At 42.5% G+C, this 26361-nt stretch overlaps 1 protein-coding gene across 7 annotated transcripts in view; it reads left to right on the top strand.

The window, feature by feature from the left end:
• Positions 1–26361, top strand: part of CHL1 (cell adhesion molecule L1 like) — a 141665-nt gene that overhangs the window by 94819 nt on the left and 20485 nt on the right. For all 7 annotated transcript variants that reach the window (XM_075052663.1, XM_075052661.1, XM_075052667.1 and 4 more), the window contains exons 7-19: positions 864–911; positions 2841–2961; positions 5803–5987; positions 12264–12395; positions 13042–13179; positions 13869–13980; positions 14678–14844; positions 16340–16505; positions 17674–17798; positions 21643–21744; positions 21956–22153; positions 23005–23075; positions 25612–25834. In XM_075052663.1, coding sequence (XP_074908764.1) covers positions 864–911; positions 2841–2961; positions 5803–5987; positions 12264–12395; positions 13042–13179; positions 13869–13980; positions 14678–14844; positions 16340–16505; positions 17674–17798; positions 21643–21744; positions 21956–22153; positions 23005–23075; positions 25612–25834 — 1788 coding nt within the window. The remainder of the gene's footprint in view (positions 1–863; positions 912–2840; positions 2962–5802; positions 5988–12263; positions 12396–13041; positions 13180–13868; positions 13981–14677; positions 14845–16339; positions 16506–17673; positions 17799–21642; positions 21745–21955; positions 22154–23004; positions 23076–25611; positions 25835–26361) is intronic.

The raw sequence follows: 26361 nt of genomic DNA, 5'->3' as shown, positions 1-26361 counted from the left end.
TGCCTGTGCCCTTAATATCAGTCTTCTGTTTCACTAATACTTCTGACCTTTTGGGCTTATGCAGCCCAGAAAGCCAAGGAGATTTTTCTTCATGAATGAAAGCCTAATATTTAATATATGATTTTGAGAGTTTTCTTGTTGGGATAAAAAGATAAAGGATTAATAGTGGCTTTGTATATCTTAATACTTGCTTAAACCATATCTTGGGATAACAATTGTGAGAAAAATATCAAAATGAAATGTTGCTCTCTGTAGCTTTTCTAATGGGTCCTTTCCCACACACGTGCACACGCAGATTACAGAAAAATGAGATGGGGTTTGACTGTGGGGCTGCTGATAGCCCTGGCAGTTGCCCAGCAAAACACTTCAGCACGTGCACCTTGCCATCAAAGCCACGAGACCAGGTGCAGGCAAAAAAGGGAGGCATATACTTAAAGGGGTTTGTAAACTCAGCTTGAGACTGCCCACTCCACTCTGTGCCCAGTCCCTGTTGAGGCGCAGTATTAAAAAAAATACATAGAAAACAAGGTAAGCAATAAGAAAAAAGAGACTGGATAAATTTTACAAAATTTCTTTATAGTGGATACTTAGGCGTTAGTGATTTTTTTTATTCTACTAGGTAGCTAGGGTGAAATGATGACCCATAAAGTATGTTGCAGAATAATACATATCTTTGAAGAATTTTCTTTGTATTTTCAGATATTTGTTGCTCATCTGTTGCTTTGCTTTACATTTTTCTTTGTTTCTTTATTTTATGGCAGAAATTGGGGGGGTATGTTTTTGTTTTGGTTGATTTATTGTTTCTTTTGATTCTATATCAACTATGCATGTTTGTGTTTGGTTGTCACTTTTATTTATTTCAGTTAAGCATGCTAATGACTCAGGCTCACCTAACGCTGCGGTTACTAAGGGTGAGTTGAATGCATCTGTTATTTAGCCTTTAAACTGAGAATCTACCAGCTGAGATGAAATGGGAGCTGCTGCTCCTCAGGAAAAAAGAAAAAAAAAATTAAAAAAAACCACAAAAGCCTTTTTATTGCAGTGGGATGGATTTAAGTGGTCCATAGAGTACAATTTGCTCATCTTGTACTTTTTGACAGAAATCTGAAGCGTTTTTAACAAAGAGATAGTTTTCATACTTGAGAAAAGAACGTTCACGTTTCATAATGTGATGTAGGTAAGGAGACTGACGTCCTGGGTTTCTTGTGTTATCAGTTCAGAGCAGGAGCCAGAGCTGGATGCTCCAGATCTTCCTCTGGCAGTTAAGAAGATGCTGGCTTTAGGTACCCACCGTTTAAAACCGTGAATTCATGTCTAAAGGGTCACCCTGGGGCTGCATTACACCAGGGTGAGCTTAAGGTGTGGATTTAGAGAGCGTTAGGTGCTCTGTGTTACCTGTAGTACCTCGTGGGAGGTGGGAGGTGGTTCTCTTTGGCTGTCTATTGCCCTGTCTGATACTCGCCACAGGTAAGCACTGCAACGAAGCTCTTCTTATCCTCGCTTTGTGTTCCCCTCTTTGCGGAGCAGTATCCTGAAAATATTCTGCTGAGATTTATGCAGGCAGTGTGGGTAAGTCAGAAGGCAGGCAGTAGCTGTTCTTGCAATTCTCCACCCAGTTAATTTTGTTTAAAATATGTAAAAATGGGAGTCTTGGATTTTGGATGTAGCTCTTGATTCTGATTTACTTGGTTAAATTGCTTTTGAGAGTCTCTGTTTTTTGAAATGCCCAATGTGAAACTCCTGAAAGACCTTGTTCTGCTGGACGAGCACTGAGGTTTTTGAAAAGGGTTTCTCCTCGGGCGTTTGGGACTGGATAACTCAAAGCACTAATCAGTCCTCCTGCCTTGGCCTACGGAGGCTAAGCCTTGTAAGCAGAACAAGCAGGGCTTGTACAGAGTGACAGACACTCAAAACCTGATTTTTCCCTCAGAGAGATGTCTGAACTCCTGTCGCTGGTTGGGAAGGGGACCGTCTGCCTTTGGCAGCAGGATGTGGAGGGCAGATGGAAAATGTGCAAGCGTATCCAGAGGCACCAAAGTGCTTTGCTGCAGCTCTGAGCACTTGTGACACAGATTTGTAGAGATACAAAGCAAGAGGAGGAAAAAAAAAATCAGAAAATGGTTCAGAGAGATACATGTAGTCTTTTACCAAATCATCCGTAACTGACTATTTTTGAAGAACTAGTACCATTTGGGGACTTATTCATTACTGTGCTAATTGTTATTATAGTGATAACTGGATAGCCATTTAACTGTATGCATATTTCATCATGAAACCATTGTTTGGCAGGCTGGAACAAATGGTCCGTTGAAATCAAATGCAGGTCAATCTTGTTTTATTATTTTAACAGTCTTCCTTACAAATTGTATCTCCATTACTGTAGATTTAATAATTGTAGCAAGAAGGACAATTCTGTAGGATATTCAAGTCGGGAAAGATGGGTTTTCATCTGAGATTTAAAAGATGATGGAGTCAATGCAGAAGAAAGGTGCTAAGAAAGACGGTGTAGACCTGAAGGTCGGCAATTGAGAAGACGAGTGGACCAAGACTGGCTGAGGTGTATGAGAGAAAGGGCCAGGGCTTGGAAAGCAGGACATGAAACTGTAGGAAAAGGGGCTTCACCAGTGCCGCTGCCTGTTGTTATTACTGTAGCGTCTTCTGACTGTTATCAGGAGAAATGGGAGAGCCCTGGATTAGTCTCAAACCATATAAATAAAAAAGAAAATTTACAAGTCGACGTCTGAAACCTTCTGACAGAAGTAATGTTTGTGGCATTATTGAAGGATAAGCAAAGGCTCTAAGATTTCATATCTAACTTCTATTTTATTTTATTTTTTTAGCAAATTTTATCAAGGAAAGAAAACCCAAACTGCTGATCCCTCCTGAATCTGCTGGCAGTAGCTCATCAGTCACTGTCATCAAGGGAGGTGTCCTGCTACTCGAATGTATTGCTGAAGGGCTGTGAGTAATGCACAATACTGCACAAACTTAATCACTTTTTGAAATAGAATTGAGCAAAGAAAAAGCTATATTAAGAATTATACAACTACAAATGAAAATACCTACTTGTCTATACAGTTTTAAATTGAACCTCTATGTTGAGTTTTTCTGAAGTATGCATACTCCTTGTAAAGCAGCACAGAGCTAGCATGCAACATTCATGTATTTGGTATTGCTATAGCTTATGAACAAGTAATTAAAATGATATGGTAAGCATTGATTTTTTTTTAACTGTTATATTAAAAAAAAACTATTATGGAACTTTTTTCAGTAGTACTACTTTTGAGATGTTGAGAAACTAAATAACATAGGAATTCAGCTTCTGTGGTTTGGCTCACAACCTATAAAGTTTCTCTTCTAGTTTTGCCAATTCAGTTTTGGTTCAGTGCTCAAAAACTATTCAGCATTTTTCCAGGTGTCAAATCACAGGTCACAGGCGACAGTATGTTGAGAAACAAAGTCCACAACTATGTAAAAATACCGTGAACTGGAGTCAGCTGTATTGGTTTGATCCTGCTAAATCTAACAGTAATGGGCTAACTTCAGATTTAGTTCCAATCCCATGTTTTCTGCTTGGGCCCATTCCTACACATGCCTCTGGTGCTTTGTGCTGCACAGATATCTCAAGCTTGTTATTGCTATCAGCATTTATGTTAGAGCACTACCTATACTCTAGTTGTAGATCTGGCTGCACTAAGCATGGCAGAGTATCTCAATGAGGAGTTTTTCGCTGTAACAGTATAGGAAAGGGTTAAAGTAGATGGTATGTGATGGGAAAGCAGGACAATTTTGTTCCTTATCGTAAATAACACAGGACAAAATAAGGGTAAGTAAGGAAAGGGAATGGAGAAATAAATGTTAAGTGCAGTCCCCACAAAGAAGCTGTGAATACCTCTCAGACCTTGTCCCTGCTGCAGTAACTCAGACAGACATAAGCTCCGCTTTGCCCTCAGTCCGCTTTTCCAATGTTTACTGTGTGCTCGTAGATGCAATAATCTGCCCCAGAAGAGGTGCCACCAGAGAAAAAGGTAACGCGAAAACCTCTCCAACCGCTAAACCCGCAATGAAAGCACAGTCGCTTCTGGTTTGTTTGTGATAGAGCTTTTTGTTGAATGGAGGCTTAAATCATCGTCTTCTCGTGCGGTATGGCAGAGCTGCAGGTCTGTGAACGCAGACTGTGGTTAGCAGATAGGTAATTCATATTAAAGGCTGTGCAATTATATTCCCTCTATAAAATTCCAAAATCAGGATCTTTATCTGCCTGAACAAACATGTTTAGGGTATTTTGTTTTTCCATGTGGGCTTGAAAGGGCATTGCTCATTTAAGCTGGCAAGATTATGCCTCTGCAGTTGGTTGCCATTTCTGAGAGAAGGTGAATTACTTGTCTCTATTGGATTCACTCCAAGTATCTGCAGTGAGTTTTAGTTCCCTGTTGCAACACTTCCTTGTCTAGTTCACTACCCATCAAGCTAATACGCAGGCCCACAAACCTTCACAAGTCCACAGCTGTGAGTTTGTAGTGTTTTCAAGGTACTTAATAAACAAATCACTTTGGAAATACAGAAATCTGAATTTTCATGTGCAAGAATTAATATCATGTAGAAGAAGACAAAGCCAGAAAAGGCTTTCTGTTTATGTGGAAAAAAGTAAAGAAAAGAAATATTTTCTAGGAAACTTTTTTTGAAATTATTTTTCAAACAAAACCTTCTTTTTTTTTTCCCCCCAAAGGAAGACAAAGTACTTCTTTGTCTGATCACCAGCCAAATATTTTTTTAATTGAAAGCCTTCAAAAATGCAACATTTAGACCAAAATAAAATGATATTTTTATTTGCTAAAATTCCCATTTTCAGCAGAAAAATGATCAGCTTTGCCTATATCTCTGCCAATCCATCCCACCAAATGTCCACAAACCACAGAAGCGGGTAGACTCAGCCAGATTTCAAGTAACTAAGATCAGGGGCAGCCAACTGCAAAATAAGGAAATAAGTACATTTGCAATCTGTCATTTTTGAAGACTTGTATTCTGAGTAATGACAGTGTCAGGAGGGCATTGCCTCAATACAACGCCAAGGCAACGCAGAGCCTGACTTTGGTACAGGACAAGGACTCTGGCAGGAAATAATAGGATATTTGCACAGTTGTGCTCACTGCTCGTGGAAAACCATAATTTCTTGGTACCTGGGGCTTTAAGTAGCTTGTGCCCGGGCATTTTGCCACAATAACAGATGGACACAAGAGTAATCAGATATGACACTGTGTATGTACGTTGTGTACGGTGTCGGGGTCGCGAAGCCCAGCTGGGAAGGTGCAGACAGCAGTCTGTCCTGGATTTCTGTGTCGCTGCCATTTGCTTTCTAAAAACGTAAAGAGCATTTTCAGCCATCTCCAATGGTTGGCCACCTTTCTAACCAGGCAGGGCACTGAGTGAAGTCACTGTAATGAAGTCTTTACCTCCTTGTCTGTCCTCAAGTGCCCTTTTTTAGTAGGATGAAATGAGCTCCGCTCCCTCTCCCGCAGCCCATGCCAATACGCGTGCAAGGAACGCAGCCTCATGCCGTGGCCTGGTGTTGGCTGTGAAGAACCTATTCTTAGGGGCCCTTCAAATTAAGGAGCAGTATGGACTAGTTGTAGTCTATAGTATAACTCCTAGTATAGCCCCAGTGTTTTAAAAGGGCTCAAAAGACTCTGAAAACTTCACCTTGCAAACCGTATGCATGGAGTCCAGCAGCTCTGCACACACGAAGCATTGCAGCAGCCTAGTATTCAACTCAAAATATTTCTCTTTTTTCTTTGCTTTTAGCCCAACTCCTCACCTAAGCTGGGTCAAGGTCACTGGAAACTTACCCAAGGATGAACCAGAAACAGAAAATTTTGGGAAGATATTGAAGATAGACCAAGTGACTGCAGCCGATGAAGGAACGTACCAGTGCACGGCAAGCAACCCCATGGGGAGAGCGAAGCACGAGTTCCACGTTCACGTGGAAGGTGCTGAGTACACTTTACTAAGCTTATTGATTTTGAACAGAGAGGTGGTCAAAGGGAAGTAAATGAGGACCTCTGCTAATATCGCTCAGTGTAATGCATAAATTCAACCAACTCTATCAGTTTATGCTAGCCAAGGACCCGCCTTACAGTTTTGGGAAGCTTGCGGAATGTAGCATCTTTTTAAAAAAAAAAAAAAAAAAAAAAAAAGCATTTTTTTTCCTGAACCATGAAGGCTCTACAAAGTGATGAACAGGAGTACAAATACGTGAGCAGATCCAACACTCTAAAGATGCTAGTCAAGCAGAGATATTGATGAAATGTCTTGTATTAATCTGAATGTCAGACCAAAAGATCTAATTATTCTACTTACTCTTAAAGAATGTGAAAAAGGCTATGCTGGGCCAGATCAGAGGTACATTTAGCTCAATTTCCTTTCTTTGGCTTCCACCAAAAGTGAATGCCTAGGGAGGGTGGAAAAATGCAGTGACCAAACATGGTACCACCCCTCTCCTCCCCTCCTTCACGTGCTCCCTTGCTGTCATTTCTGTATGGGGACGACCTGAGCTAAGAGTGGTTTCTATAGCCCCTAAAAAAATATCATAAAAACTTATGAAACAAAGTAAAAAAAAAAGACTTTCTACTAATTTTTAACAGTTAAAAAAATAGAAATATGACCCTTTTTGTCATCCCACTGAGTATCCAAGGCCTGTTCTTACCCTAGCCTGTGTGCTTGGAAGGATGACCAATATATTACTCTATATTACTCTACGCATGCATATCATACTCTGTGCATAGAGTGGTGCATCCCTGTGCGTGAGCATATACACAGGTCTGGTGGCAGAACTGGGTGAGTGCTGGCTGCTTGCGCTGGGCTAGCAAAACAGAGAACCTGGTATGTTTGTGCATCCGTTTGGTTGTCATTTATTTATGTTGCTGCTAGAAGAAGGCAGATTAATGAAGCCAGCCAAGAGACCTCCATAACAGGCGTCTTGCAGAGTGCAGATAGAGGTGCACGGCGCCTCTCTCCCTCCATCCTGCTTTCTCCCTTCTTCTACTCCCCAAACCCCGAAGGCGTGAGCCCTCCACGTGAGGCAGGTGCAGATGCTCTTTTCCAGGAGCAAAGCAGAGCTCCAATGAGACTTAACAGACAAGCGAGCCCTGCAGAAGTATCACTGCCACTGCCACTCTTTCAGCAGCACTGCCCATAAATAGCTACAAAATGAGAATCCTGAAGCACAGCTGAAAACCTTGCTGAAAATGTTTTCTCTTTACTGAAGAAAAATGCTCCAGCCTCTGCTCTGCAGAGTTAAAAAAAAAATAAATAAAAAACCCCCACAGACAGTATTAAACTGTCGGGGTCTGCCAACGGCTTCATTTTAATCTGTGCTTCTTCTCACTCCGTGGTCACGAGCAGTCCTGACGGGAGGAAAGGCACTTTCAGCTACCTGCTCTGTATTTACTCGTCAGCTGAGGAAAAGCCTTTTCTCCCAGTATGTGATGAATCATTCCCATTCACTTGACACAACCTTGTGTCTTACAGTCTCCTTTCCTGGAAGTGTAGCAGAGGGGGATACCAGGACATGGCAAGTTTTCAGTTGCGATGGAGGGGAAGTGCTGACTCCTAGAAATCATTCCAGATGGTTTGGAGCATCTCTGCTGTAGCTGAATATTTTAACAATCTGGCTATGATTTTCTCGGCTGTAAAAATTGAATCCTTCAAAGAAATTGCAGGAGCTGCAAAAACCAAAATACCAGGGAAATAACATTAATTAAGCAGTTCAGAATATTGACCACCTTCTCCTCCAGTCTCTAGAGGGGGAGAAGCTTTCAGGCAAATTGTTGTTCCTGCTTATTAACAAAAAAGTACTTAAAAAAAAAAGAAAAGAAGGAAATAATCCCACTCTAGCCATTGCAACGTAAAAAATGCTTTTGCAATTGCTATTAAGCTCATTTTCTATATGTGTAACTAATGTTGGCTGCTGTCACTAGCAGCAATTCCTCCTATTAGGAGTCACCTCATATGCAGGGTATCAAGGTAAAATTGAGCTCTAACACTGTTGTCTTCTAGAGTTTCTAACCAGAAAATGTCACTACCATTAATCAGAGATGGGCACGTTCATCATTCTTGCAGCAACTCTTGTGTGCACACTCAAGGGCAGGTCTTGAGTTGGTGGAAGCGAGCATTAATTTCAGCTGGTTTCAGGGAAGTTATGCTGACGTAGGGCTTCCTCACACCTGACAGGCTCTTCTCAAAGGATGCATGCAGGGAGAAGAGAATTAAACATGGAAGAAAAATTATCATCTCAGTTATTAACCGCCAACCCTTCTCAGTCTAGTGCTGGTGTGTAAATCAGGATTTTGCTATCATTTCTGCACTATGTCACATGTTCTGTTCTTCTTTCCAGTATTTGAGGATCTCAGACAAATACCCCAGCCTTCTAAATAACAGTCTTTAATTAATGATATTTGCATGCAGCCCACTTACTAATCCTACAGGAGTCTGAGGGCAAAGACTCAGGCAATTATTTCCAAACATATGAAAATATTCAGCTAGCAAATTGCTTGACTGTTTGAGCATTTTAATCTCTTTTTGTAAGGAAAGATGTAGCCTGAAACTTTGGAACAGGCACAAAACCCCCCCTGTTGTTCTTAGAATGAGAGAGAATTATTAAAAAAAAAAAAAAAAAGCAAAGAAAGCCCACAAATTGTCTTGACTTCAAATGTTTGTTTATTTGGTTATTGTATATAATCTGCCAAGCTCAATATAAAATGTTCATATAACCTCAAAATCTTGTCACTATCACAGTGCCTGATCTAGTGGTACCTTGATCTTGACTGAAGCTCTTAGGCTGTGTTTAATAGAAATAATTATTACAATATAATGATTAATTATAGTGATGATATAATAGCTAAGGGCCTTTGCAGTTATGTCTCGTAATACTTTCATTACTCAGCTAGAGAAAAATAAAATAGATGAAACTAATGTGAGGCAGAACCATGGCTGGTTGTTTTAATCAGGCTCAAACTGTAGTTCTGTGCTTCACTGGAAAGCTGCTTCAACAGGGATGCAGACCCCAAGGTGGTAACTGCATCTGAAGCCGCAGACGATACCCCCAAAGTGGGATGGATTGCCAGCCCTTGGGAGGACATGAGGAGAATTTGAAATGATCTTGACATATTGGGAAAACGGTCTGGAATAAAAAGGATGGGCTTCAGTAAGCACAATTGCAAAGCAATTCTGATCAGGCAGCGCTAATTGGCTTCATAAGCACAGGATGGAAAATGTCTGGTTAGACTAGTCTGGAGGATATACCGGATCACAAGCTGAACACAACCTGGAAATACTAGTCTTGCAGAAAAACCAAAAATCATCCTGGAAAGTACAAAGAAAAGTGGTGTTGTAAGAGAGACTACTGAGAACTGATAAGGTCTCACGTAGTGCAACCAGTTTTACATCGAGCGCTTCGTCAAGGCTGGAGTTGACTCAAAACAGTTCAGGAGACAGCAGCAAGGGTAGTCACAGAGCTCAAAAACATGCATTTGAGAAAAAAATGATCTATATGTTTAATTTAGGAAAGAATGAATCTGAGGAATGCATAGCAGCCTTTAGATGCACCAAAGTTTCTTCACAAATTGTTCTCCTTGTTCCTTGGGGACAATGCAAGATACAATAGACTTAAGTTGCAGCAAAGCAGAAGTTGGTTAGACATTAAAGATTTGTTCTAGTTCTATACAGCACGGGAAGCTGTGAAGGTTTGGATCTGTTGGGGCTGGTTTAGGTGTGGATGGTCTTGCTTTGCTGCAGAAGGATGGACTAGATGCTCATTTTAGATCCCTTCTATTTTTGGACCTGTCATTGTATGTCTTTTTATACATATAAATCTCTTGATCAGAAGCCCCACATTTATAACTCTTACCAAGAAGAATATATTATGCAGTGAAATATTTGCCATACCATATTGCTTATGCAGATTAACTATTTGACTGTCCAACCACTAGTTTTTGTAGTTGCTAAAAAAATACATGTATATTTTGTTATTCTTATACTTTGTATACTTATGAGTAGAATAACATATCTGCCACACAAAAAAGAGGTTCTTCAGCCTTTCTGTGAAATTACATTTCATACTTGACAAAATCTCATTGCCTATGGCTTCGTAGCTGCATCGCTTTCTTGGGGCAACCACAGCAATCCCTGTGCTGAGAAAGGAAAGCTGTGGCATAATATATCTGCAGCTCACTTCCAGAGTGTATACACAGATGAAAATAGGAAAGGATCCATCAGGTGGTTTGTATTCAGTCTGTGCTTGGTGTCTCACCTCCTCCAAACCAAGGAAATACCCTGTCTCAAGCACCGTGTTTGTGGCAGACCTAGTGGGGGGAAAAAAAAAATTCATCAGAGCTGGTACAAACCTTTACACCTCCATGCCTTTGACCTGTCTTTTCCTGGTGAAAGCATAATGTATATGAGAGAGAGAAGGATAAACAACTGCAAAACCAAAATGTTCTGCTGCTTGCAGAGGTTTTTTCCTAGAGCCAAATACAAGGACGTGTAACAAGTGTGGTCACATCACACGTTGCATTACGGGAGGGCAACCAGTGTTGCATGAGGAAGGCGGTAGAAGAAATCTGTGCTGTGTGAAGGAAATGCAAAGATGTTATAATTTTAGATAAGCTTTGGTCTCTTGTATTTTACTTCAGTTTTTAGCTGTTGCTTAACAGCGTCTCTTCAGGGGTGCTCTACTGTGGAAATGGTGGACTGTGTGTAGAAGCTCTTGTGTATCACACTTCAGGGGTGTTTTTTTAATATATCTGTGTGAATATGAGCAATGACGCTTTGTTTTTAGTGTATCACACTGATAACATCTGGAGATGTATTACCAGGCAACAGCTCTGTTAATCTTCAAAGCGCTTTATAAGCATTAACTAATGAATCCTCATGTTTCCCATACATTAGCTCATCTTTTTCAAATAGGGAAAGCGGCCCAGTGACCTGCCCAGCACATGCAGAAGAGGTAATATCAGGTCTGGAATTAAAATTTGGAAGTTTGTTGCTTCTCAGGGAGAGATAATGATGAATTCAAGGCTGTGTTTTGGGTTCAGGCTGCCCACTGAAGGGTAGGCAGGCTCAGGGATCTGCATTCAGTCTGTAGAGAACAAAGCATTCATCAGATTAATGCTTCTCCCTCCACCCCCTTCGTTCCCCTCCCTCCCTTATGGTTGTGTTTTTCCAATGAGGTTTGGGTACCTGATGCTCAGGGGCTGGTCTGCAGAGAAAGAAACATATAGTAAGATGCAAAAAAAAAAAAAAAAAAAGATAATTCAAAAGCAGAAATCAAAGAAGGAGCAGGAAGCAGCTCAGATAAAACTGCTGGTAACAGATTTAGCAACCTGTCTACTTCAGAAGGAAGCTCTTGTGCTCTCAACAGCGGAGATCAAAATAAGCATCTCGCCTCGGGACATAGGGCAGAGCAGCTCCCCAGAGCTACCCCAGTTTAGCTGGCAGTGCTGGGACAGAGGAGAGCCCAGGGAACGCAGCAGCACACTGCTGCTCCTCTACCACCACCCTGTGGGCAACCTTTCTGGACCACTCCTCAGGATGGTGCTTCTCTCATCCCCAGTGGGGAATGGTTCATCATTCCTAAATACCTTAAGGACAAGCCTCTCGTCTGAATACATGGTGGAAAACCAGTATCTCGAAGACCACCATGCATTTCCCCAGTCCACGTAGGTGAGCAGATGGAGGTGCCGCATCCTGTCGCGGAGCTCCGCACCGCTCCTGCACCGCTGAACTCTGCTCCTGGGCGGGTGGGTGGAAGTCTCCTCCTTGTGCCTAGTGAGGGGGATTTGAGCTGGATGGATATCTGCACCTTGTCTGAGTTGCTGAAATAGTCTCACTTCATTTCACAGACCACAATCTCATGTCTGAGGGTCCTTGGGAAAATGCTGACCCGTTCAGGTTTACCTCCTTCCCCAGCCTCTCACCTCCCATTTGCATTTGTTTTCCACTTGGATAAACACCGCCCGTTTCTTACACTCTCTCCCTGACACTCACATTTCACAGGGTCTGAAGGACAGAAATTGATGTGTGCTGATGCTAATTTTACCTTTTGTAACATCCGTTTGCAAGAAGTGCAATACAGCTGCGCATTAGGCTGCTAGGAGCTGCCTGGGAACTGTTGGCAGCGTTTGCCATCTCCTGGAGGACCAGAGCAATAGCAGAGTTAGACTTACCTCTCTGTGGCACCTGATACCCGCTATGTCCCCTCTTTACAGAGCCTCCTCGGTGGATAAAGGAGCCCGAAGGTGGAGTTTACAGCGTAGGAACGAACCTGGTGCTGCTGTGCGAAGCTATTGGCAACCCGGAGCCAACCATCCAGTGGAAACTTAATGGGATGCCCATCGATAGTAAGTGCGAGGTCCAGCGTCCTCCTTTAGGCGGTGGCCGGGTGGGATGCGCCTGCGTTGCACCCAGTTAGAGGAGACGCGCAAATCCTAATGCGCTGAATGACGTCTGGTTTGACATCTATTTAGACATGAATTAGTATTTATTTACTTAATAAAGCTAATTTTCCAAATGTTTGAATGTGATCTTGAAAAGAGTAGGGGTGAAAGCTGTAGGGTGTTGGAGTGGTGCTACCCATGGGTTACTGCCTCTGCCTCACCCCGTAACGCTCCCATCTTTTGGGGATCTGGCATAGCTCACGTTCATTGAGGGCTCCTGGTCTTTCTTTGTGCTTCTGAATAAGCACAAGCGACTGTGGGGCTGGGGAGCCCTGGGGAGCCCTGCTCCTTGGCGTAGCAGTATTATTACTACCATTTAAAAGTCTATGTGGGGATTTTACTGCAAACTGGTGCCGTAGAGCACTTTCTTTAGGCCACGGGACTGCTGGCAAAGGCAGTGCTCTGCAACTCGCTCTCTAGCTGTTGAACAAGGTCCCGGCTTGATCCTGAAGATGTGCTTTGCCTTTGACTTTCCAGCAGTGAGGAGAGACTGTAAAGTCCGCAGTCGCGGTGTTTTCTCCATCTTCTGATACAGTTTGGGTCTTTCCAGGTAGGACCTTCAGAGGGAGAATCTCTGCCAGAGAGATCAGCCTCACCAACCTCCAGCTGCAGGACAGCGCCGTGTACCAGTGCGAGGCCAGCAACAAGCACGGCACCATCCTTGCCAGTGCCAACGTGAACGTCCTCAGTGAGTGCCCTCCCGGCCTTGCCCATTCCCGAGGGAAGGTTGAACTGAAGTGTCCCATTCTGCTGACTGAAAGCTTCAGAACAGCTTGGGGATTGTAACCACGTCATTTTCTTTTGCATTGGCCCCAGATTTTAAGAAATACATTGTCCAAGTTAATGTAACAAGCCTTATCACGGGCAATGTTATATGCTTAGCATAAGTGTTCATGAGCTTTGATATATCCTTTATTCTTAAAACATGGTTGTGGTTGGGCGCAAAACCTTTTGAATTCAAATGGACTAAAACCACTGGGGGCTGAATTTTGACCACAACTCTGTTTTTTAATTATTAAGTGTATTGTTAATCTTTAATTTCAGTTGTGATGCTTAGACTGTTCTTTGAAGAAAGGGAGTGATGGGAATTTATTTAATAAAAGACCTCTCTAGATGAATCGGAACCAGGTCTGTTTTCTCTCCTGGAGCACACTGATGTTCCATGTTCTGACATGCCCAGCACTCAACCACCATTATCTTTGTCAGTGAAGCTTATGAGAGCTCAGTTCCTCAGTGCAACTGGTTCCGAAAGGCAGTGAAATTCCCATGAAGTGGCTAAGCCTTTGGCCTTTTCTGGAAAAGGGGATGATACAGGGACAGTATTTATATTGCCAGTTCTGAAATGCAGTGCTGCTTATTTTGCATTTTCTTTTGCAGATATTGCTCCCTTAATACTGACCTCAGATGGTGAGAACTATGCTACAGTTGTGGGTTACAGTGCCTTCCTGCACTGTGAAATCTTTGCCTCGCCTGCAGCAGATATTAGATGGTAAGCCACTGAGAACTGATGTTTTCGTGAGACAAGTTCATACAGGCTCCCAAGCATTGGAAAATGTGCTAGTTATTATTTCTATGGAGTTAAAATTAGAAATTTGTAACAAAACTGTATGTAAGTATTCTGTGTTTAAATGCACTTTCAAGAACCCCGAAGAACTGCTTTATAAAAAAAGGTTAATGAAAGTCCTCAACACCAGTGTGAGACAAGCGCTGGGATATTCATTAAACTAAGCCATGCTGTATATAGCCAAATCCTGCTACAGCTTCATCAGCCTTAGTTTAATGTTGGCAACTTTTTAAATTTGGACACATTATTGAGGTGGAAACCTGATGACTTACAGAGCATATTTACCTGGAAATGGTTCTATGTGGTTGGAAATCACAGGATTGTCAGGGCACTTGACAGGTGCAATAAAATTGCAGGTGACAGCTATAGATGAAAGACTCAGCCAGACTGGTTTAAAGACCTTGCTAGACGCTGTCAGTGTGGTTTTTGGTTTGCAGGAAGCTTATATCCCTTTATGATTTACCTGCACGTTGGTAAAGTGCCTCGCTAATCTTGACTTGGTCGCTCAGTGGCAGATCTGAGACCAGCTCTCAAAATTCCTGTGTCCCCTGCAATATCTGCTAATCATGAAATAACAGTTCCTGCAGCCCTAGAAATAACCCATAAATATTATCATCTTTAGGACTAAGGATGATAGCATAGAGCCACTTTCAACATTACGCTATGAGTTAAATAAGAACGGCACCCTGGAGATCAAAGAAACAAAGAAAGAAGACTCAGGATCGTACGCTTGCTGGGCCGCAAACTCTGTTGGAAAAAGAGCGATCACTGCTAATCTGGATATAAGAGGTAGTATCTCACTTAAACAGAAAGACCTTTGACATCTGCTAAGGTTTTCTATTTACAAACTTTCAGTAAATAAGTAATTAGTAAATATTTAGTCCAAGATACAGATTTATTGTGTGATGCTGTAAATCCTCTGTATACTAAGACCTGAAATTGTCTCCATTTTCCCATGTGATTTCTCCATCCTCATATCTTCTTGACCTTTGCAGAAGTTGCACAAGCCATCAAAAACTTGCAGTTTACTTCCCAGATCCATTAATGTTATTAAAAGGATTTTCCCTCCTCCTTGCCACCAGCTCTGTTACACTCAGAGCAGGTTCTTGGCTGACCCTGGGGAGCCCAGAGCCCTCGCTGTGCTCGTGGGTTGGTGGGCTCCTCGCTGAGCCAGACGGGGTCCCTGCATCTCCCACAGCCGTGGGCTTCCTCCTTTTCTAAATCTACTTCCCATCTGGTGATCAGAAGGTACATCCCAAACTAAATTAACTTCTATGGTGAACACGTTGCAGCAGGATGAGTTAAGGGGTGCAGCTGGTTTAAGGGCTTTGCATTAGGCTTTTGCCTGATTATCAACTTGACAAATATTTGTAAATAGAGAGGGGGGGAAAAAATCACTGAAATGTGTTTACTTATAAATTTCAGATACGTATCTTGTGCTCCAATTCTGTTTTAAGGGATTTATGTGGATGGTTGGGCAGGAGGGGTTTTCCCCTGGAGGCTGTGATGGCAGTGGACGGCTTCTGTTGCTCACAAAGGTTAAATTTAGTGGGTTGCATACAAATTTACTTAGGATTTAGGGCTTGCCAATTTAAAAAACCCTTAAATACTCAATTAGCAAAGTCCTCAGAACTTTCAGATGCAGGTTTTCTGTGACAAACTTGAGGAAAAAAGCACACTCTTTTTGTGTTCTATTTCTACCCACTCCCTTTGCTTTGTAAATTTTACAGTGATAATAAACATGAAAATGTACAATGAAATTCTCACAGAGCAACATTTCACTGTAAAAATAAATTCAGCCAAGTGCTTTCTTCTTACTTATTCATCTGTTTCTGCATTCAGATTAGAGTCAATTAAAAGAACAAACTTGATTGCAATAATTTTTTCTCACTTGACTTTAATAAGCTTGTAATTTTTCCTGGATCATTGCCAAAGCCTATTTCATATGGCAATTGGACATAAAAATCATATTCAAGGCTTTTTTTTATCATCCATTTCATGACAGTCTGCTAACAAGGATTTTCACCTGTGACATTTTTGTGGTTTTTTTTCTGGAGCTCTTTGGTTTGGAGTGAACTAAAAAAGATTTTTTCGAGATAGAAAATGAAATCCTGGCAAATATCTATTTCAAAACCAACTATCCTTCACTTGAAATGTTTGTATATATAACAAAAAGGACATGATCATTGCTCCTAAGGTTGATTTTTATGTATGAAGTGCTTGGTGAAAATTTGATGTAATAGTCTCTCTCTCCTAATCAAAGTGTTTTTCTGTGATCAATCAGATGCTACAAAACTTGTTGTTACTCCGAAGAACCCCCGAGTGTTGAAATCGCATTCAATTTTATTGAAATGTCAGTCTGAGTATGATTCACACTTGAAACACAGTTTTAAATTATCCTGGAGGAAAGATGGAGATGAGCTGCCAGTCAACAGCACGGAAGATGGCAGGTAAGCAGGGAAGGAACAAGAGTTTTCTTGATCTCAGCTGAATAATGCTATATGGTGCTGGAGCACGAGTTTCAATAAACATGAGACTTAATAGCTTGAAATGCAAATTTATGTCTGCAAGAATTCTTCACGTGATATGTGAATAGATCTGCATTTTATACACATATAAATATAAATACAAGTGCATCTGTATGAGTTCTGAACCATGGCTGGCAAATTATTTTGCATTTGATTAACTCTCTCACCATCACAGCAGAATATTGCATAAATGTTGGTTTAACCCCAAAATACAACCCTAGCCCCAGTGCACTCAACTGGGGTTTTGTTTCTCCACTTCAGTGGAACCAGTATTTTCCTGTGTTTTCTACCTGTTCAGCCGAAGCAAAGTCCTCGTAATGTTGAAGTGAATGGAAAACAGGTCTCTGGGATTCTGCCTAAAATCATACACATTAAAAGCAATGAGTTTTTCCTGCATGTGAGTTTAGGACTTACAAGTGCAGGCTGAATTTTGCCTTACTCTTGTGTTTCCATTGACCTTGAGGGGATGGAGCTCAGCCTTTATTCCATATGAAGGGTTCCACAGTGGGCAATTAGATGTCTTTATTAATTACCACAGAAGAGAGATGGTTTCCCAAACACTGCAGTGCTGGAGAGGTTGAAGATCCTGCTGAGGGCACGTAGTGTGGGGAGATAGCGCCAAGCAAATGCCATGTCTGCAAGAGAGCCCATGTGCCTGGGTTAACGCCAGCTTCCCCTGGTGCATTGGACTTTACACAAGTGGGTTGGGAATGCTTGGTTTTGCTCAACCCTTTCAAAAATTCAGACAGAAAGCCCATGTATTTGCCTCATTAATGATGTGCCAAAATCCTATGTTCCAGACACTCAGCCGATGCATATCAATGTGGCTCTTTTCAGACCAAGAGAGACATGCCAACTTCCAGCCATGGAGGCTAAATTGCTGCAAAATACAAATAATAGTCTACAGCGCAGTGTACAATACAACTACAATTATGTTTTAAAGTAGTAGACCTAACGTGCAATTATGTTATTCAAAATGTCCTGTTACCAAGTTTTTTTATGAACAGTTTTTTGGTGTCTGTCTGTCATATGCTTATCTTACAGATTTTTCTCTTCCTTATTTGTATGTATCCCTTTTTTTGCCCCATAGGATAATTCTGGACAGGGATACACTGTTCATATCAAGCGTGACACTGGAGGATCAAGGAGTTTACATGTGTGTGGCTAGCACTTCTCTGGACAGAGTCACAGCTGAATCGCAGTTAATTGTTCTTGGTAAGAGAATATTTTCCTCGTGTGTAAACAGCTCCATGCAGTACGTAATGCCACTGCAGCACTTTTGCTTATTGGCTTCTTTTGCCCAATTCGGTTACAGAGCCACAATAACCCAATTTCATAGACGTGCAATGTACCTCTCACTTGTTAACCTCAGCTGTGCTACCCTTGAATCTCCTGGAATGGGGATGCTGACGCAAACTTTTCATTTATATTTAATCTTTGTTATACCTAAGATGAGGCAACCATTTTTCTCAGTTCAGGAGTCACCCACAGTGGCTGTAGGAGCTTGCCCAGACTGGAAGGCGTAATAGCATATTAAGAATGGGTCTGCTTCTGCTTTGAAGTCCTTGGTCAGTCCTTCACCCCACTTCACTAGAGATTTGCAATGAATTACCACCCACTTGGACTATATTTTGAAGAAGAAAGACATAAGGCTGGTATTTAGATGCCCAAGTCCTCTGGCGATCAGTGAAAGTTAAGCACCTCAAAGGATTAATTATCTCTGCAAACCTGAGCATGAATTATTGTCCAGTGGCAAACAGCAAGTTCACAGCAGAGAAAAACCTTGACCCACAGAGTGGGAAGCTTGACCTCACGTGAGCATCCTTACAGCTCCCTTCCTGAAAGACCACTTGAAACTAAGGGGAGGAACTTGTGGAGTGACGTACAATCCTTTGCGCATGTACCTAAGGGTGTCAACCAATAGCTAAGATGCTATTTTTACTGACAGTTTTGCATCATTTTAATTTCATTACATTTTGCTTCATTTTACATCTTTATTTATTTATGGCAGTGATTGCAACTGTATTGGTTTTATGTGGCAAGGTTTTGGTAGCGAGGGGGGTTACAGGGGTGGCTTCTGTAAGAAGCTGCTGGAAGCTTCCCCTGTGTTCGAGAGAGAGCGAGCCCACACCAGTCGGCTCTGAGACGGACCCGCCGCCGGCCAAGGCCGAGCCAATCAGTGATAGTGGTAACGCCTCTGTGATAACACTTTTAAGAAGGAAAAAAGTTGGGAGAGTGAGAAACAGCCGCTGGAGAGAGGAGTGAGAACATGTAAGAGAAACAAGCCTGCGGACACCGAGGTCAGTGAAGAAGGAGGGGGAGGAGATGCTCCAGGCGCCGGAGCGAAGGTTCCCCTGCAGCCCGTGGGGAAGACCCTGGTGAGGCAGGCTGTCCCCCTGCAGTCCAGGGAGGTCCACAGTGGAGCAGATCTCCACCTGCAGCCCGGGGAGGACCCCACGCCGGAGCAGGTGGGTTCCCGAAGGAGGCTGTGACCCCGTGGGAACCCCGCGCTGGAGCAGGTTCCTGGCAGGACCTGCGGATCTGCGGAGAGAGGAGCCCGTGGAGCAGGTTTTCTGGCAGGACTTGTGACCCCGTGGGGGACCCGCGCTGGAGCAGTGTGCTCCTGAAGGACTGCACACCGTGGAAAGGACCCACGCTGGAGCAGTTCGTGAAGAGCTGCAGCCCGTGGGAATGGCCCACGTTGGAGAAGTTCGTGGAGGACTGACCCCGTGGGTGGGACCCCACGCTGGGGCGGGGGAAGAGCGTGATCAGCCCTCACCCTGAGGAGGTGAAGCGGCAGAAAATAACGTGTGATGACCGTAAACCCCATCCCTGTCCCCCTTGTGCCGCTGGGGGGGTTTGGTGGAGAAATCCGGGAGTGAAGTTGTGCCCGGGAAGAAGGGAGGGGTGGTGGGAAGGTGTTCTGAGATTTCGTTTTATTTCTCATTACCTTACTCTGGCTGATTTGTAATAAATTGAGTTAATTTTCCCTAAGCTGAGTCTGTTTTGCCCGTGACGGTAATTAGTGAATGATCTCTCCTGTCCTTATCTCGACTCGCAAGTTTTTGTTATATTTTTCTCTCCCCTGTCCAGCTGAGGATGGGGGAGTGATAGAACGGCTTTGGTGGGCACCTGGCGTCCAGCCAGAGTCAACCCATCACAGCAACATAAGCTAAGACAATCTGACCTTCAAGATGTTTTCACACTTTAGATGAATGGTATTTTTCAGTAAATAGTAAATTAAGAAAATGCTATGCACATTATTTATGGTACTGTGTTCTTTAGTGCTGTATAATTCAAAATGTTTGTAGACTATTTGTTACATTACTTATGAAAATTTCATGAAGCACTTTATTCCCTTTTAAAAAGGTGATTTGCAGAAGAGGAAAAACAGTCTTGTGCTCTTTTCCCCTTGTTTATTGTATATAAGGAAGGTCTTGGTGGATTAACAATATCCGTTATTTTCCAAATGAAAAATTCAGGCTTCTTTTGAAATCAAAGGCTTGTGAGATGACTAAAGAACTAAATATGGCACAGATGGAGACATCAAAATATGGGCAACTAAGAGCAAAAGAAATATTCCGTTAGAGTTCTTCTAAGTATTTGTTCTATGATTAATGAACAGATAGAAGGATGAGAGTGTTTGAGATACACCATTGCCATCTTTAAATTAATATAATATACTTAATTATAAAAAAAACCATAAAACAAAAACCCCAAACCCAAGCATAACCTTTTCAACTTTTTGATGTAACCTGAGATATACTAGAAATCTCAACATTGTTATTTAAAAAATTCGGTACAGACACAATTAATTTCTTTCACAATGACAGAGACAGACTTGGTGGCTGAGGTAGCTGGTTTTCCTGTAAGAAACGACATTGTCAGCCAAAAATGTAGTTGGGACACTGGGGCAGGAGGAGGTCAAAGACCCGAAGTTGTGCAATCTCATTTCCTTGATCTGTACATTTTTTAGATTTTGAAACGCCAGCCCTACGTTTAGGGAGGTGTGTGTGGGGGGGTGTGTGTGTGTGTGTGACTTTGGAAGGATGAAGGGTTACCATCAGCCCCCAGCAGTGAGAAATTACTCTTTTACATCAGGCCCTATACATTTCAGTTACCAAACTAAGACTGCAAATTGTGAAAGCAAGTCATAAGGAAGATAAGCAACTCTCAGCCTGAAAACACTAAATTTGAAAGTGTTCATTCCACTACAGGCAATTTGGCAACCGAGCCATGCCACAGATCACCTCTTCTGCCCCTGATGCTGTTGAGAAACCAGGTCGGGTTGCAGACGTGTGCCCCCCCTTGCCGTCTCCCAGGACCGTGAAGGGGAGAAGCCCATTTCGGTGGTGCTGGTAACCTCAGCCCCGGTTAAGACCACGTCCCTGAAAAGCGAGCTCTGACACCAACAGGGTAGTTCCATTTTCGGGGCTCGTCTAGCCCCACTTTTGTCCCCAGGAGGTGCAGTGCAGTTATCATACCAACCACCGCCAACTCTGACTCTGATATATTCTCTGGGCAGCATTAGTTGAGCTGGCAGGTAATTAATTTTCTTGTTTCCTTTTAATATAGATCCCCGTGGCTGGGATAATGAATGTTATCCTTTCACTCATACTCTAAAAGGCCAAGTTCAATAACTGTCAGAGCTGAGTCACCTTCTACCGCTCTGGTTTGCACCAGAGTAAATCCAAGTGATGCTAATATAACTTTCTGCTAAGAGCAGTGTCAATATCTATTAATGATTAAATAGATCTTAGTGTTGATTTGAAAAGAAAAATCTGTTGCTGGAAGCACAGTAACGAGAGTAGATGGAAATGAACTTGAGAAGAGATATTGTGTTTATAAGGGAGAAAACAGCACCAGAAGATTCAGACTGGTTTTCTGTAATAAAAAGGATCTTTAAAAGCAATTCCCACTTTCCTAATTTTGTCCATTTTGAAATCAAAGGACGTTTTATCACCATCTTGACTGAACTTGCTGTTCCGGTCCTTTGGAAAATGCCAAGACAAAAAGAAGTATCTTGCTGTGCTCTTGACACTTCTTCATTATTTCTCAGATGTTCCTGATCCTCCAGAAGACCTTCAGCTCTCAGAAAATCAAAACCGAAGTGTTCGACTATCTTGGAAAGCTGGGGCCAATCACAACAGCCCTATTAATGGTATGAAGGATTTTAGTAGCATCATCTTGCACTGTTTAGCATTATGGCATGTCATGGCTGTTAGAAGAAACAAACCATGCTCACAGCCATACTTAATCGGTTTTACTATGACAGTTAATTTGCTGTAAGTTCATTTCCATCCTTGCTGTTTATAAGCCGTTTATACAGGCTCTGCCTTTTTTTCTTTTGTTTTGTTTCTTTTCCGCCCCAGAGTCGATTATAGAGTTTGAAGAAAACCGGTGGGAGCCAGGGAGGTGGCAGGAGCTAACCCGAACCCCGGGGAATGACACCACAACCCTTTTGTCACTGGCCCCATATATGAATTACCAGTTTCGTGTCGTATCCGTGAACGCTGTCGGAAGGAGCCAGCCTAGCAAACCATCGCTGCGCTATGCGACACCTCCGGCTGGTAAACGCCGCCATCAAGTTTTCTGAATATCCATATTTTTAGTGTTTTGCTGGGAATATCAGTGTCCTCTTGTGCTTCTGAGGGGTGTAAAGAAATCAGGGGGACTTGTGCTGCTCTCGCTGCTCGGTGGCAGCCCAGGGATGCCAAAGGCATGGTCTAGGCTGCTGTGGTTAGCAGGCTGGTTCCTACCAGGGTAAGTCTGACACGCCGCTTTCCAGAGCTCTGCCAATTTTGCACCTTTAAAGCCCATCGCGGCCCTTTGTGGACAAGCAGTTGCTGGAGAAGATCAGGGTTTATGGGGAGCCCTTCAGCAGCGCTAAGCTTGTCAAAAATCTCCATTCGCAGTGCATTTCTCACTGTGACAGAAAATGTTGTGTCCCTGAAAGTCATTTCAGAGGCCAACTGTTCAGCACGGCATTTGCATTCCTTGGCATTTTTCTTTCGTTTTTTTCCCCTTTACTTCAATTTCAGGTCCTTCTTCAGCTTTTCAGCTCTGTGTGTCCCACTAATGATACACCTTCTGTTTACTATCCCCATAGGGAGAGAAATCTCTTCCTCATAATCCCCCTACATCTGGTGCTTTGAAATCCAAAAGTCACAGTTTCATGTTAGCTGGTGGCTCCAACCAGCAAGGGCACTTAGGAATCAAAACTGCATAAACAATGTGTTTTGGTCACAGCAGCTTTGCTGATCCAAGTAATTAATCTTATGAATGTTTTTTGTTTAGGTGTCTTTCACTCTCAGTAATACAGAAATAAGAAAAGTTTTTTGCATCTTTTTTTGCATTTAAATAATAAATGCAAATAAAACCTGCAATATGTGAGCTAACCTTATCACCTGTGTGGTTCCAGCTCCAGACAAGAACCCAGAAAACATCCGAGTTGAAGCTTCTGAACCAAATGAAATGGTGATGAAATGGGAGGTAAGGCAAACGTGTCTGTCAGTGCTACAATATCGGAAACAGGTTCTCCTTTCAAGCAGCAGTTTCTAAAGCAGCATGGAATTTATCAGGATGTTGTTTTAATACAATTACATTAAAAAAGAAATAACGGATCCCTTGACTTTATCTCCCCTTCCCCTATCCGCTGTATTTTAGGAAATATTAGCAAATTCCATAGGTAAGATCCTTGATGCTCCTGAAATCAAAGGTAAAGTTGTTATTGACTTAAATGCATTCCGGATTTCCTCTCTTAGTTTCAATTTTGTTTCAAAAGAGAATTTTTTACATCTAACTTGGCGGGTTATTAAGAAATATGAAAGTCTTGTAAAGCACAGTGAGACTTCCCCAGACTATGCTCTTCTGCTGTGCATCTTGCATACAAGAAAGTGCTTAAAATAGTTGTGGTCTTACCCTGCCCCGCAGGGGAGCAGCCAGCTCCAGGGAGGGGATGGGTTACGCAGAGCTTCTGCCCTTCCAGCCCAGAGCTTTAAAAATGATGCATATCACTTGGCCAAGAGAACGTGAGCTTGAATTTTTACATCAAGAACTAAAGGAGTGTAGTCAAAGCTCCTAAGCATGTGTGTCAAAGGAATTGTGTAAAAGTCTTGAGGATGGTTTCCAGTCTTCAAATTCCCTGGCTTTTAAGCTTATAGCTTCTGTACCAACAGCTGAGAGAGATATATATTCCTTCATTTAACACAAATTTCAACAACTGTGGAAGGAAGCATAATTTTTTTGTGGCTGGAATTAAACACAATTTACATGAGATTTACTTCTCAATCTGCCGCTTGCAGCAAAGAACAATAAACGTTTCCCCAGCGTGAATTCATGGTTTAGGCTATAATTACACCAAAAGGAGATGGCCCTCTAGATCTATTGGCTTGGACTTGAACAGGGATTTTTGCTGTACAACATAGCCCAGGGTCAGGGAAGACCATCCTGCCTCTCAGAAGAAATGCAGGGTGGTAGTAACCAGCAGGGCTGGGAAATGCTGCTATGACCAACGCTTTGTTGAACAGAAAACGAGCACTTCTCCTCGCCGGGAAGCCTGTAATCCACTGCTCAGACAGGGCAAAAGTAGAAGTGAAAACTGAGACTGAAGGGAGAGAATGGGATGGACAGGCTTTGTTAAATCTTGTTGAATCATTTAAATGTTGTAAACAGGATATTCATTTATTTATGGTGTTTCCTATATGCTTTTCAGAGGAAATGCTAGGCACTGAACATGCTATTTCTGGCAGACAAAGGCTGCAAAATGATGTTAATCTGCCTACTTTGGATTAAGAGACCAGATGAGCATTAGCAACTAGCTTTTCAGCCAAGGATTTGCAGCATTAAGGGAGATCAAAATAAGTCAAGCAGTGCTGCAATTTAACTCAAAACAAGAAGTTATTTTTTAGTAGGAATTTTTTACTTCTTCAGCTTCTCTTGCAAATCCCATTCCCTGGGACCTTTGCCATGGAGGTGATTCTCCCAGCAGTGCCTGTTAGAAAGCTGCCCAGTCTACCGGCTCCTTCACCGCAGTCATCCCAAAGGTCCTCATACGCTCAGAGCAGATAAGTGGGAATTTTTGCAGATCCCACCAGTCCTAGGTCCCCCCGTGCATGAGGAGCATCAATGGGGCATCGCTTTCTGCTGGCACTTGCAAGTCGATGCTGTTTCCTTTCAGACCTCTGTGTGCAGTTTGGATACCTATCAGTTATTATATATTTAATATGTACAACAGATAATTTAAATATTATGAAAAGTAGGCTATGTGGTGGGAAATACCCACAGCTGTTTCAGTGGACTGAAATAACCTTCATCATTTTTAGTAGTACAGGTAACCAGTTAACTTTATTAATTTAAGAAGTACATTTTCAGAGAAATAAACTCATCTGGAGAATGTCTCATGATAAGCCATTGCTTTACGTCTTCTAATATTTTATAAATTAATGTTAATTAGATGGGAACCATGTTGTGATGAATTCTTTAGCTGATCAGAAAGAAAGAGTAGCACAGCAGTTGCACATTAAATGTCCAGGCATAGTTTCAAGCATTTGGTGCATACTTAGAACAAATCTAAATTTTAATGACCCAACTTGCTGTGCTACATAAAATTCTAAGGTAAAACGCAGATTTTAGCCATACTAAAAAGCACACACAGCCTTATGCCAAAATATGCATTTAGTTGTGCTAAAAGGCATGCGGTTTTACATCACACAAGAAAACAAAGAAAACCTGTGGCAAAACAAAACCTGATGTATGTAGTATGCAGAAATACGTCTACTAGCAATTAATCTGTTTTTAATCCAGCTGTTTCTCTGCCTTTCACCCACCTTTCTCTTGAAGTCATGACCTTTTTCTTCCAGTAGTCTCAAAATTAACATGACACTGAAAAGCTAAACCTTAATTTTTTCCCCCTTTTCACTCCCAATGTTGTAACATGCCCTCCAAAATTATTCCCCCCTCCCCTCAGCTGCTGTTTCATGATTACTGCAACAAAGGCAGACAAGATCTCTTTTAACTTCTTCTGCAGCCATTGAAACCTGTGGAGAGGAACGGGCCGGGGCTGGAGTACAAAGTCAGCTGGCGGCAGCGGGGAGTCGAGGCGGACTGGAACGAGGAGATGGTGAAGAAGCACTCACTGACCCTGCGAAATACTCCCACCTTTGTGCCTTACGAGATCAAAGTCCAAGCGGTAAATAATTTAGGATCTGGTCCTGAACCAAACGTTACCATCGGATATTCAGGAGAGGACGGTAAGTAGCAGAAACCTCCGTGTAAAAATACGCTGCGTGGGGAATTATTGCGATGAAAAACGATCGGATGCGGAGTGATGGATTAGGCAGCCCGTGGCCAGAACTGCTGAAATGCCAGTGCTTGGCCTGATGGGCTACATGAGATGCAGATACGACTGATGCTGGGTGCCGTGGATGCCAACTTGCTGGAATTTGAGGGTTTTTTTGAAAAGGTCACTTGTGCTTTCATTAACCTCAGTTGCTGGCTTTATCTGGATACTTGTTTGACGGCCACAGTCCATAAGAAGTCTATGAAGTGTAGCAGTCATGGTGGTGTGCTTCGTGGGGAAAAAAAAAATCTTTAGCTTGTCTGGGGCTTGATTCAGCTCTTTAACGCTGTCAGAAGTGAGGTCTTCCTCCACTGTAAGGCTTTGCTTTGGATCTACTCCTGCTCCAAGCCCCCTCCCCGGATCTTAGCACTTGCCCATGTCTGATTTTGGACTCTGCTTGGCCCACAGTGCATCCTCCAGACCAGATCAAAGAGGCTT

This window comes from Buteo buteo, chromosome 21 (genome assembly GCF_964188355.1).
Source record: "Buteo buteo chromosome 21, bButBut1.hap1.1, whole genome shotgun sequence".
Lineage (NCBI taxonomy): Eukaryota > Metazoa > Chordata > Aves > Accipitriformes > Accipitridae > Buteo > Buteo buteo.
Note: the sequence above shows the minus strand (reverse complement) of the source record. Positions and strands in the feature narration are given on the sequence as shown.